Genomic DNA, 12,208 nt, shown 5'->3' on the forward strand with positions numbered 1-12,208 from the left:
AATCAAGGGCAACCAACACGATCTTAGTACCAACTGGCTGATCAGGCCACCGCTCAACCTCTCTCCAAGCCCCATCATGGCATATAACGACCGAGCCATAGTTGCCACACGTTTCCAAACTGGTGTTGGGAAACACATTCACAAATGAGGAAATGCATTTCCAAACGTTTGCAAACGTATGGAAATTTTTCCAAATGCATTTGGTTCGAAACTTTTTCCATGTCCCCTTTCCCTGTGGTAAAACATAATATGCCTAGTTTTATATGGGGGCTCACATGTGAGAAGTTTATCCTCATTCTTTGAGAGGTAAGTCATCCCATCATGTTTGATTTGAAGGTATTCAACTTTGCAAGCAAAGCCACCATGGGTATGTACAATACATTAAGACTCCCCCCCCCCCCCTCTCTCTCTCTCTCGCCCACTTTGCAAGATGCGGGAGGTGCAGATCAATGATCATGTACTGCTCTGGTGCCCCAAATACTATGAAATCCAAGGACAGTGCCACTCACTCGGATCATTGACTACTAAGATCAAAGGTTCACAACCATTAAGTATTATGACCATTGGCTGGCGAAATGCATCAAGATTACCATGCATAGTAAACTAAAAATTGCCAATTACATTGCCAAGTCGATTCCGGCTTTATTTATATTCAGCTTATTCCAAAAGAGAATGAAAGTTAATATTCTCATAGCAAGGAAAGCCCCCCCCACCCCCCCCCCCCCCAAATCCCAAAATATTGCCAAGAGCGTCCCACTTTATTTATATTCAACTTCACCCATAATCAACGACCAAAGAGAATAAAGATCAGCCATCTCTGAGGCGACATTGCTATGTAGTTTGGAGCATCCCAAGGCTGCTGAGCTTGGACGAGGAGGAGGGGGACTCAAGATTCCGATTAGCATGCAGGTAAGCTAGCTTGTTAGCAAAATTTGATACCTTTGGGGGCACAGCGGGAAGGGGATGCGTTGAGGGGGGAAAAAGGAGTGCGGCCAGTTCCTTATTCCAAGGGTAGCAGAGGCAGAGCTAAGGCTTGCTCAGATGTGCCGCACAGGGGGGGGACTTAAGAAGAAGCAGAATGCTGACAACGGTATGGCTGCAGAGGGACGAGCTGACTGTGCACAGTTATATTACTGAGAAGGAGATGGAGAAGACGAAGATGATGGCAAGATCAGAAATGAAGATGGCCTATTCTCAGCAAAAGCTCATGGCTCCTACTTACTTAGAAAAAGCTCAAGAAGTGTGTCTGGCCTGAAAGGACTTCATGAGAGCTACCAGCTTCTCCACCCCAGCCTTGGGCATGGCGTTGTAAATGGACGCTCTTATTCCTCCCACCGATCGATGCCCCTTGAGCTGCACCATCCCTCGCTCCGCTGCCTCCTTGATGAACTGCGCTTCCAGCTCTGGACTTTGCATCGTGAAGGGAACGTTCATCAGCGACCGCACCGACGCCTCCACTGGGCATTTGTAGAACCCGTTGCTCTGGTCGATCGTATCATAGAGAATCTTTGCCTTCTCTGTGTTCCTCCTCTCTGCTGCCTCCAGTCCCCCCTTCGACAGCAAGTCGTCGAACACAAGCCCACAAACGTAGATTGCGAAACAGGGCGGAGTGTTGTACAGCGAATTGTTGTCGGCGTGGATCTTGTAATCCAGCATGACAGGGGTGCTGGGCTGTGCAGCACCTAACAGATCCTTGCGCACAATGACGATTGTTACGCCCGCTGGCCCAATGTTCTTCTGTGCTCCCGCATAGATCAGGCCAAACTTCGACACATCCACAGGTTTGGAGCAGAAATTGGAAGACATGTCCGCCACCAAGAGCGTGTCTCCTTGGGGAGCAGGGTAATCTTTGAACTCTACTCCATGGATCGTCTCATTGGCGCAGATATGGAGATACTTCGCACCCGGCGTCAGCTCAAAGTCATCTTGTTTCGGAAGGGCAGTGAATTTTCCCGGCTTCCCATTCCAGATCACCTTGGCTTGACAGTATTTGTTGCCTTCCTTGGCAGCCTTATCGCTCCAAGATCCGGTGACCAAGTAGTCCGCAGCGTCGTCTGGGGCGCAGAGGTTGAGAGGGAGGGACGAGAACTGCGTGGTGGCACCGCCCTGCAAGAACAGGACCGCATAATTCTCCGGGATGCCAAGCAAAGATCTGAGAGCAGACTCGGCGTTGTGGATGACGGAGAGGAACTCCTTGCCGCGGTGGCTCATCTCCATGATGCTCATGCCAGCGCCGCGCCAGTTGAAGAGCTCAGCCTGGGCCTGTTTGACGACGGAGGCAGGGAGGGTGGCAGGGCCAGCGGCGAAGTTGAAGAGGCGACCGTCATTGTCGAGGTGGGGAGGGGAGGAGAAGGTGAGGGGGGGGATGACAGCGGTGGAGCGGATGGGGGGGAGGCGAGGGCGGAGGGGGGGGGAGGGGAGGCGAGGGGAGGAGAGGGGGGAGGAGAAGAAGAGGGAGGATTGGAGGCTGAGGGAGGAAGCCATAGCTCTGAGAGAAAACGGAGGGGAGAGCTCGGTGGCTATGGCTATGGCGATGGTGAAGAAGAAGAACAGAGCTTATGAAGAAGAAGAAGAGCGCTCGGTGGCTATGGCGGCCAGAAAGCTTGAAGAGAAAGAGTACCAGAAGGAGTGTTGAAGTCTCAAAAGTCCACATTCACACCAAATGTTTCAAGTAGTGCGGGAATGATCTCCGCATTCCCGCATTCACACCAAATGTTTCAAGTAGTGCCGGAATGATCTCTGGCAATCATCTCCCCCAGGGCATTCCGCATCGGAAACCCCGCAAGCCGGATTCCGAGCACTTTCTTGTCGAATGCCTCGCCATGGAGGGCCGGATGCACCTTACTTCACCGGATCATAAATTCGATTCCATCCCAGCTCTTCATCACGATCAAACCCTATTTATTATTTCGATTTAGTGGGACGTCACCGGATCATAAATTTGTTCTATATTGATTCCATCCTAGCTCCTCGTCAAGAGCAAACCCTTTCTCCTCCTCTACCGATCCTGTTGACTGGGCTTGAGAACCTATTTTGATCATCGAGGAATTTCGAAAGTATTAATTTTTATTTGGGCCCGGTATCCGAGTATCAGATCCCTATGGATTAACCGGCCAATTATTAACACAATTTCTGGTTCCATTCGAACTCCTTTCTACGGCTCCCCGAGTTCTGTGCAACCTACTCTTCGATTGCCACCTCAGTGCTGCCCTACTGCTCTACCACATGCCCACGCATACGCAAGTGCAGATCTGATCGTTGTTCGACGACACGCATGCAACGCCTTTTTCAAGCGTTGGATCTAGACTGGTCTTTGAAAAGGTCTGGATCGAACGCCTCATATTAGATCTGAGCCCACCCGAACCTTTATGTATAGGGGAATAGGCCAAGGCAACACTTTTCCCAAGATGAAAGTGCTCTTGAGGGTCTTTACACAAATTGAGTCTTCAAACCACCCACACGGCCAAACGGAATGTGGGGTTGGCCACCCCTCGCAGTGTTCACACATGTTTCGACACAAATCTATTATGAATGCAGCAAGGTCGGTAGGAATTGGTACTGACGCCCACGAAACATTGTGATTCATGAAAGGCAAGCCAGATGGCTTGGCTGATCCTTGGGCAAGGGGGATTTTGACAGACAATCCTCCCTACCGCCACACATTTTCTCTCTCAATGCATACTCATCTGACCCCCTACTCTCATCCTTGGCTGCCACCTGATCTAAATCCACTCTAAATAAAAGTGATGCCAGGCACTCAAGGCATTACACACTACAAACTATAAGCTCCTCCTCCCATCCTACCTGACTTGCCAAGTCGCACCAAAATCTGAGCATCCATGGGCAACCAACGTTGGCTACCCATGGATGAGCACCACCATTGCCAGCCAATGGTTCTCTCTCCCATCGATCGAATTCAACTGTTGAAGAACTCTGGCCATCCTTACTCACCTATTCCAGTTTTTAAGGTTAGGTTGAAGTGCTTAGGCAGGCGGCGTGTCTATAAAAGCTCTAGCCATCCTTGCTCGCCCGTCCTATTTTTTCAGGTGCCCCAACAATGGGCGGCTTCTAGCAGTCTGTAAAGAACCTAGATCTGGCAAGCACTTTCCCAGTTTCACAAGTGGCAAGCACTTTCCCGATTTCAAACACCCCTTAGTGACCATGAATGGTGCATTACTACCAAAAAATTGTGCATCGGTATCTTTATACCACAGGAATGCTTATAACTCTACATGTTTGTAGGTTTCTTGGAGGGCTTGAGACAGGGTTAACTCTTTTAACCATGGTAAATAGTAGCTTAGTTAGGTCTAGTAAATGGTAGTCAGGTTAGAATCTAGTAGGTTAAAATCGAGGGGCTTGACGATGGATATTTATCCTCCACCAACCTCGGCCCTTCACGTAGTTGTAGACCCCTCGAGAGAGGGCTCACTCCACCCATCATCCATGATTCCATGCCTACCTCCGTTATGATCCTCAAAGTACAATCCCATGTTCCTTCTTTCAACCCCACACACCAAAGGAGTGCAAGCATATTCCAACTTCTCTTTCTTCCTCCAAGGCCTCCACTTACGTCACGTCGTCACAAGCTCCAACACAACCAAAACTTATGAGTGATGAGTCAATATCAATGAACATTGCCTTACAAGGCGAGAAACTCATGGAATTGTTTGGTTGCACAACATTTTAAGGACTACCTTCGCAAAATGCAAATTGATGCTTCATGCTACAAGTTGGAATGAGGGATGTCCCAAACGAAAAAGGCAGGTGTTCTTTCCACATTGAAGAATAAGAGCCAAGGATGGCATACACCTCTTTCTCTGTACTTACTACCATCCCCACTTAAGAGCCCATATGCAAGATGTAGGGGTAATCAGGGAGGACATAACACATGTTCCGAATGGAAAAGGTAGGTGCTCTTGAAGATGGCCCTATCATCATTGGACGATCAACAATCCCCATCCACATTGAAGAAGAAGACCCAAGTATGGCGACCACCTCTCTCTCCTTAGTTACTACCACTCCTACTTAAGACCATATGCAAGATGTAGGGGTAACTCCCTCTCGTCTCTTGAGTCAAACCATACAAAGTGGGTGCATGCATGGATAGTTAAGAACCAGAAATGCATGTGCTGTTACATAATACCGAAAAGGAAATCCTCTACTTTTTCCCATGTTGTTAGTTCAAATGCACACAGCTCTCACATTCTCTGATAGCACACATTGTACCTATCATTGTGTCCTTTTGTTAATCTATCTTTCAATGCTATCGTTTTTTGTAATACAAGCTTTTTACATCCCCCAACAAGAGCAGTTGGGACCCATTGTTTCAAGAAACAATGGCTAAGCGTTGTGCATGGTGTCATCAAGGTCAAGTTCTCGTTTTTGGTGAAATGTCGAAGGCCCCTTTTCAAAGCATAGTTGACTTGCTACCATACATAGGTGTGACAATATCCTAATAGAAAAGGTTATCAACGTACATCTTATGAAAAGAGCCTAGTAGGTACAACAGACTCAACATGGAATCGTTTGGAATGTAAAGATTGCATTACTTTCAAAGATACATGCATGTTCAAATTGCAACTTCATTCCATACCCTCGGAATATACTCCAAGTACAAAGTGGAAGTTCGTCTATATTATCTTGAAACAATGATATATATTTGTTAAGAACCATTTTCAAGGAATTACCATTGTCTAGAATAGCACATGTTTAGCAAAAAGGTCAATTAGGAAATGTGTATTAATACTCCTAGGATTGCATCATCTCTCTCTCTCTCTCTCTCTCTCTCTCTCTCTCTCTCTCTCTCTCTCTCTCTCGTCGTGAAAGAAAGTGTCATTTGAGTATTGAATACCACCTCCCTAGATTCAGAGAGAGGCATGGAACTTCTTAATTGATGTGGCATATAAAACTAAAAGATGTAGTATAACCATAGTTTCTAGCTTGGTATTACATGAATTACAATTTTCAAGCTATTGGACACTTTTTCTAACTCAAGGACCTTTTCAATGCTAATGAATACTTTTTCTAACTAAAGAGCCGTTTCACCTTTTAGAACAAAGTTTTCAACTTGAATAGTTTTTTCATAGGTCCTACAGAATTTAGTTTTCCATAGCTGTTGAATAATTTTGTTGACCTCAAAACTTTGTTCCAAGTTTAGAAATTGTCTTTTGAATGTTTGAATATCTTTCTTGGACAAATTTCCAACTTTAAAAACATGCTCTTCCATCCAAAATATTTTTCACACCTCAACAAATTATATTGAATTCTTGAATATCTCTCTTTGCTTTCCATCCCTATTTGCAAGTTGAGAATGGTATCTTCCATCCTTAAAATAATGTTTCTAGCACATCAATTTTAAGTTTCTCTAACTTTGGAAGAGAGGAATTATCAAACTCATAAACATAGTTTTTGGAATTTTGAGACTGTTGCAAGTCTCACTTATTATCGTAAACTCCTTGTTTTTAAATACTTAGTGTGTTTAATGTTTGCACAAAAATATGTGCACTTGTTAAATACTTGAATGCTGATTCATGTAATTTAATACCATTTCTTGGACTTTTGGATAGCTTTCTTCTTCTTTGGAAGAGGATATTTGGACTTAGAAAAAGTTATATTATAATGTCAGAGCATGTTAGATATTGAATTGCTTTTGTTTTATAGTGTAGCAAAGAATGTGTGTCAAAAGTTTACTCTTTAATTCATTATGTGATTGTGCATTGTCCTTCTCTTTATTGTTATTGGTGCTAATTTTTATTTTTTCATTTGCATAGGTTTATGCATTTTCATAATGGAGATTACATAAGAATCTCAAACCATATACGGCCATAGTTGAAAATAGAAAAGATATTACAAATGGATTGTTGCCATTACTTATCTTCTAGGAATCACAATATTTTTGTGGAGTTTGATGTCTGCATTACATAAAAAATCTAGGCTCTTTGTTAAATATTTTTATGATGCTTCATGTGAGTTAGTCCCATTTCTTGGACTTTGAGATTGCTTTTTGTCTTGTTTGAAAGTATAGTTACACTTACACTTGTGGTCATCGTCCACCTATGGGGATAACCCAAGAATGTATTCTCAACGTGCATTTATTCTTTATTTGTAGTAAATTGAGCTATTTATGCAGCCTAACACATTACTATTTTCCACATCACCCACAATCATCATCTACTCTACATGTGGGGCCACATTGAGATCCTCATATAATTCATACACCTTCATTCTTATCATGTTCTCATAGTTCTCTCCATTCATCATTTTTATATCTTGTATGACTATAAAGGGATAAAAGTGCATCTTGTGGCACTTTAAAGCATGCAAACAAGCCTCTTTCTACTCTGTGACAATGTTGAATTCTTTAGGAAGTGCAAGTGTCCATTAAACTCAAATGACTCCCCTATGGGTATTTCAATTGATTGTCTCTATTTTTGTAATGAATTTGTTATCACTCCATTATATTTCTTTACTTGCAACCTCTTAACTACACATTAACAAGAAAGAGAATGATCAATATGAAAAACAAAAGGTAAAACTTAGTCTCATGTTTCTCTATATAAGACAGTAATTACAAGCAACATTATCAAGCTAAGCCTTGTTTATCAAACAATTACAAGCAACATTCCATTTAAAACTTAGTCCCATGTTTCTCTATAGAACAAAACATTACAATCAATATTATCAAGCTTGAACATGGCATATAAAATTTCTTTTTTTTTTAGAGAAAAGAAATTATGAACAATGCATTTACAATAAGAAAATTCAATTTTCTATTTTATAACAAGAAAACAATGTATGCACCATTAGCGTCATATTAGAATTAACACACTTGTATATTCCATTGTCACCTCAATTTTGTAATACCTTAGAGGAAGGTTATTGTAGCTCCATATGTGTACTACCAAAGCACATCATGTCATCTTTTCCACCCTTGCAAACATCGAACAAAGGCCTTTGCACTTTTTGTAGTATAATGAGGATGTGCACAACCAAGCTCTTCAACACTTAGAGATGCTTTCATCTAACACAGATTATTTATTGGCTACATTTTCCTTATTGTCTGTAATCGTTTCTCATTTTAATAATTCATCATTGGGCTCTCCTTTCTTGCTTGCTTGATGGTATCCTCCTCCTTCCAAAGGTTTTGTGGCACATAGGAATGACTAAATAACATGGTACTAAGTTGGGGGGAGTCTCTTTCCCTCCGGAGTCCATCCCCATCTCCTTCTCTGCTCCATCTATTTTGTTCACAGTCCATTCTTTTTGTGATTGGTGTCCTCTACTAGCTCTAGCTTTAAACTTCTCTGGTCTTTCAAATGCAACCCACCACTGACTTCGTAAGCTGCTTTAATTGTTCTGCATAAAGGGCATCCTTCATGTTCTATTGAAGTTCCTCATTGGCCTTTCGTGAAATTATTTGACACATTTTCTTTGAACAGTTCACAACTATTCTTGTGGTTCTTTTTCCATAAACTCCTTTTATTTGTTAAACTATTGGGAAGTCACTCAATTGCAAAATTTTAGCTGAGTGCTACCCTGATATCACCCAATAAGAGTATGTGTCTATGTTCTTGCTAGTTGCACTACTATCACCAATATTTCCAATTACTCTCTTTCCTTTGACTTCTTGGTCGACATGTCAGTGCTGTCACTTGCCATGTCCGGTTTTACAACACAATGTCAAACACCTTGAACAACACAAATACTCCAAACACGACCACTTTTAATATGCTTCATTTACTTTGCATTTTAGAATGACTAAGATTGTAAAAGGAACACAAAATTTTAAAAAAATCCATCCAAGATTCATTTTTAAATGCAAAATTTAGCCCTAGCATTTCAGCTCACACGCAAGATCAGTTTTGAAATTGATCTTGACTAGCAATGTAGGGCTAAGGCTAGGCCCTTCATCTCCCCCTTAAAGATTGGTTTTGAAACCAATCTTGCATGGAGGGATGAAGGATGAAGTGTAGTGGATACTGCTTTAGTCTTGGCTCCGCAACTTTGTCATGGCAAAGCAAGAAGCAATCAATAGTGGCATTGTCTTCCATCGAAGTAGAGTATAGAGGATCCACCAATGCAACATGTGAAGTAATTTGGTTCAGAAGGCTTCTTTTAGAGATTGAGATTCTTTCTAGAGACCCTGCTGTGCTCTATTAAGATAATATGAGCAGCATTCAATTGGAAAAGAACCCATTGTTTCATGCTAGAACAAAACACATTGAAGTGCATTATCACTTCGTTCATGAGAAAGTTCTTAGTGAAGAGATCGACTAGCTACATTTTTCGACACAAGAACAAGTAGCACACACCATGTGCCAAAATTATATGTTCTTTCATATAGTCTTTCACCCACTCAAGACCGATTATAAAACCACTTCTGGATAGGGGATGAAAATGCTCACCCTTTATCCAACCAAGAAATCTAATCTAGGAGAAAGGTAAAGCCTAAGTATTTTATCTCCCTTTTGGCTAGGGATGAAAGGCAAAGGCTTTGCATCTCAGCAAGATTGGTTTTAAAACCAATTTTGGTTGTAGGAGTTTAAATTTCAATGGTGTTAGATTTAAATTTTAACTTTAAAATTTGAAATTTGAAACCCAAATTTGAAATTTGAAAGGCTTATTTTTTACTTTTCACCAAAGATCGTTTTTAAAATTGACCTTGGATGGGGGATGAAGGCAAAGGCTAGGCATTTCAAACTTCGAGTCGAGATCTGGGTTGTGAGTTTGAAAGGCCTATGCTTTGACTTCACCAAGATTAGTTTTAAGACTGATCTTAGATGGGGGAATCGAAGGCAATATGCTTACTCTCACCCCCCTTCCATGATTGGTTGTAAAATTGATCTTGATGAAAGGCATAGCATTTGAAAGGATTATGTTTTACCTATCACCCAAGATATCTTGGATGGGGGATGAAGGCAAAGGCTAGGCCTTCCAAACCTCGAGCCCAGATCTCAGTTATGAGTTTGAAAGGCCTATGCTTTGCCTTCAGCAAGATCGGTTTTAAAACCAATTTTGGATAAGGTGATGGAAGGCAATATGCTTAGACTCTCATCCCCCTTCCATGATCGATTTTTAAATCGATCTTGGTGAAACGCAAGGCATACACCTTTCAAACCCACAAACCAGATCTAGGTTTAGGGTTTGAAAGGCCTAGGCTATGCCTTTCACCAAGATTGGTTTTAAAACCGGTCTTGGTTGTTGGATCAAAGGCTATCGATCTTGACATTTTATCCCCAAAGCAAGATCGGCGGCTTTAAAACCGATCTTGGATAGGGGATGAAAGGCCATATACTCAGCCTTTCATCCATAAACCAAGATCGGGTTTTTAAGCTGATCTTGGTGGAAAGTTTAAACTTTACATAGAATTTAGCAATCAAATTTGCAATTTGGATTTCAAATTTCAAAATTTTCAATTTATTATTATTTTTTTTGTATTCCTAAAGTATATTTTCTATCTTCCACCAAGATTGGTTCCAAAACCGATCTTGGAATAGATTTTCAAATTTAAGTTAAAAGACAAATCTTAAATTAATATTTCAAATTCAAAATTTTAACCTAGGCTATGGCTTTTACAACCGATCTTGGTTGATGGATGAAAGGCTATCAATCTTGGGCCTAGTCTTCATTCCCTTAAAACTGATCATGGTGGAGTCAAATTTTAAATTTGTCATTTAATTCTTACATTTTTATTATCCTAAAGTATATTTTCTATCTTCCACTAATATCATTTCTAAAACCGATGTTGGAATAAATTTTCAAATTTAAGTTCAAAGAAAATTTTGAAATTTCTATTTCAAATTCAAAAATTTTTGAATCTGGGCTTAGGGTTTGAAATGCCTAGGCTGTGGCTTTCAACAAGATGAGTTTTACAACTGATCTTGGTTGATGGATGAAAGGCTATCGAATGGGCTTGGCCTTCATTCCCAAACCTAGATTGGTTTTATTACCGATCTTAGATCGGGGGATGAAAGGCCATATGCTTAGCCTTTCATTCATCAACCAAGATTGGTTTTAAAACCGACCTTGGATGTGGGATGAAAGGTAGAGGCTTAGCCATTCATCCCCCAACCAAGATCAGTTTTAAAACCGATCTTTGGCAAAGTTTGAACTTCTATATAGAATTTAGCAATCGAATTTGCAATTTGGAATTTAAAATTTAAAAATTTCCTTCCATTCTTTCATTTTCTTAATTACGTTAGTATATTTTCTATCTTTCTCCAAATCGCTTCTAAAACCGATCTTGGAATAAATTTTCAAATTTAAGTTAAAAGACACATTTGAAATTTATATTTCAATTTTTTTTTTGAATTTTCCACTCTTTTCAATACATTTCTATATTTAGGGGGGCGGAGAGAGAGAGAGAGAGAGAGAGAGAGAGAGAGAGAGAGAGAGAGAGAGAGAGTAGAGAGAGATTGTGACAGAGCATGAGAGAGAGAGAGTGAGATAGAGCATCATGGCGAGCCTACCTCGAATCTCCCTTTCACTAATGACAGCAATAACGAATCACGCAGTGACTTGAAATGTGAGTGAGAACAAAAAGAAGAAAGAAGGTATATTGTAGTCTACAGAATACCAAATTTCTATGAGACTTAAGCAACTAGAATTATTTAAGGACTGAGATTTCATCAAGCCAAAATGTCAGCTAAGAAGATTGAGAGTGTATTAGAAGACTTATGTATTACATCAGGTATAGACTGAGTGTCTCCACATCTACATTGGTGTCTTAGTCAATTTAAAATCCTTAATGAGAGCAATGCTTTCCCACTTGCCATTCTTTTGAGATTCCCATACTTTTCGAGTGAAACACAATGTCCAAAGGGTGTGGGTTCACACTATTCATAGTGTGTTTAAACATAAGCCCTCACACACTCTTAGCCCCCATTACCCAAGAAGGATATCATATTAGATGCCCTAGAGGAAAATAAGAGATGGGAAACAAATCCTTAAATGTTTTGGTTAGAGGCCTCTTAGTAGGGGATACCCTTATGGTATATGCCAAAGCCCTATTCACCATGATGGGTGTCAACCTTACTTGTGAGGTAGCCTAGATGGTAGGCAAGGCCAATGCATTGGTAAGTGAAATTTCAGAAAATAACAGATAAGTCGACCCTCATGAGCATGAGGGCAACATTGAAGGAACAAGAACTTTCTTGGATGATGATCTCACACTCCTACAACAAGAACACCAAAGGGAGGAGATGGTACA

At 41.1% G+C, this 12,208-nt stretch overlaps 1 protein-coding gene across 1 annotated transcript; it reads right to left on the reverse strand.

Annotated features, from left to right (window-relative positions):
* Positions 1–737: 737 nt before the first annotated feature.
* On the reverse strand, positions 738–2,630 carry LOC147880185 (phosphoserine aminotransferase 1, chloroplastic-like). The gene has a single exon (XM_087371065.1). It carries the CDS (start codon positions 2,482–2,484, stop codon positions 1,234–1,236), a length of 1,251 nt encoding a protein of 416 aa, XP_087227191.1. The 5' UTR covers positions 2,485–2,630; the 3' UTR covers positions 738–1,233.
* Positions 2,631–12,208: the final 9,578 nt, after the last annotated feature.

This window comes from Dipteris shenzhenensis, chromosome 32, assembly GCF_047967505.1.
Source record: "Dipteris shenzhenensis isolate YYH24624 ecotype China chromosome 32, Dip_SZ_1.0, whole genome shotgun sequence".
NCBI lineage: Eukaryota > Viridiplantae > Streptophyta > Polypodiopsida > Gleicheniales > Dipteridaceae > Dipteris > Dipteris shenzhenensis.

Excerpts from the sequence above, each read along its gene's own strand:
- LOC147880185 (XM_087371065.1), bottom strand. The coding sequence starts at position 2,484 with ATGGCTTCCTCCCTCAGCCTCCAATCCTCCCTCTTCTTCTCCTCCCCC.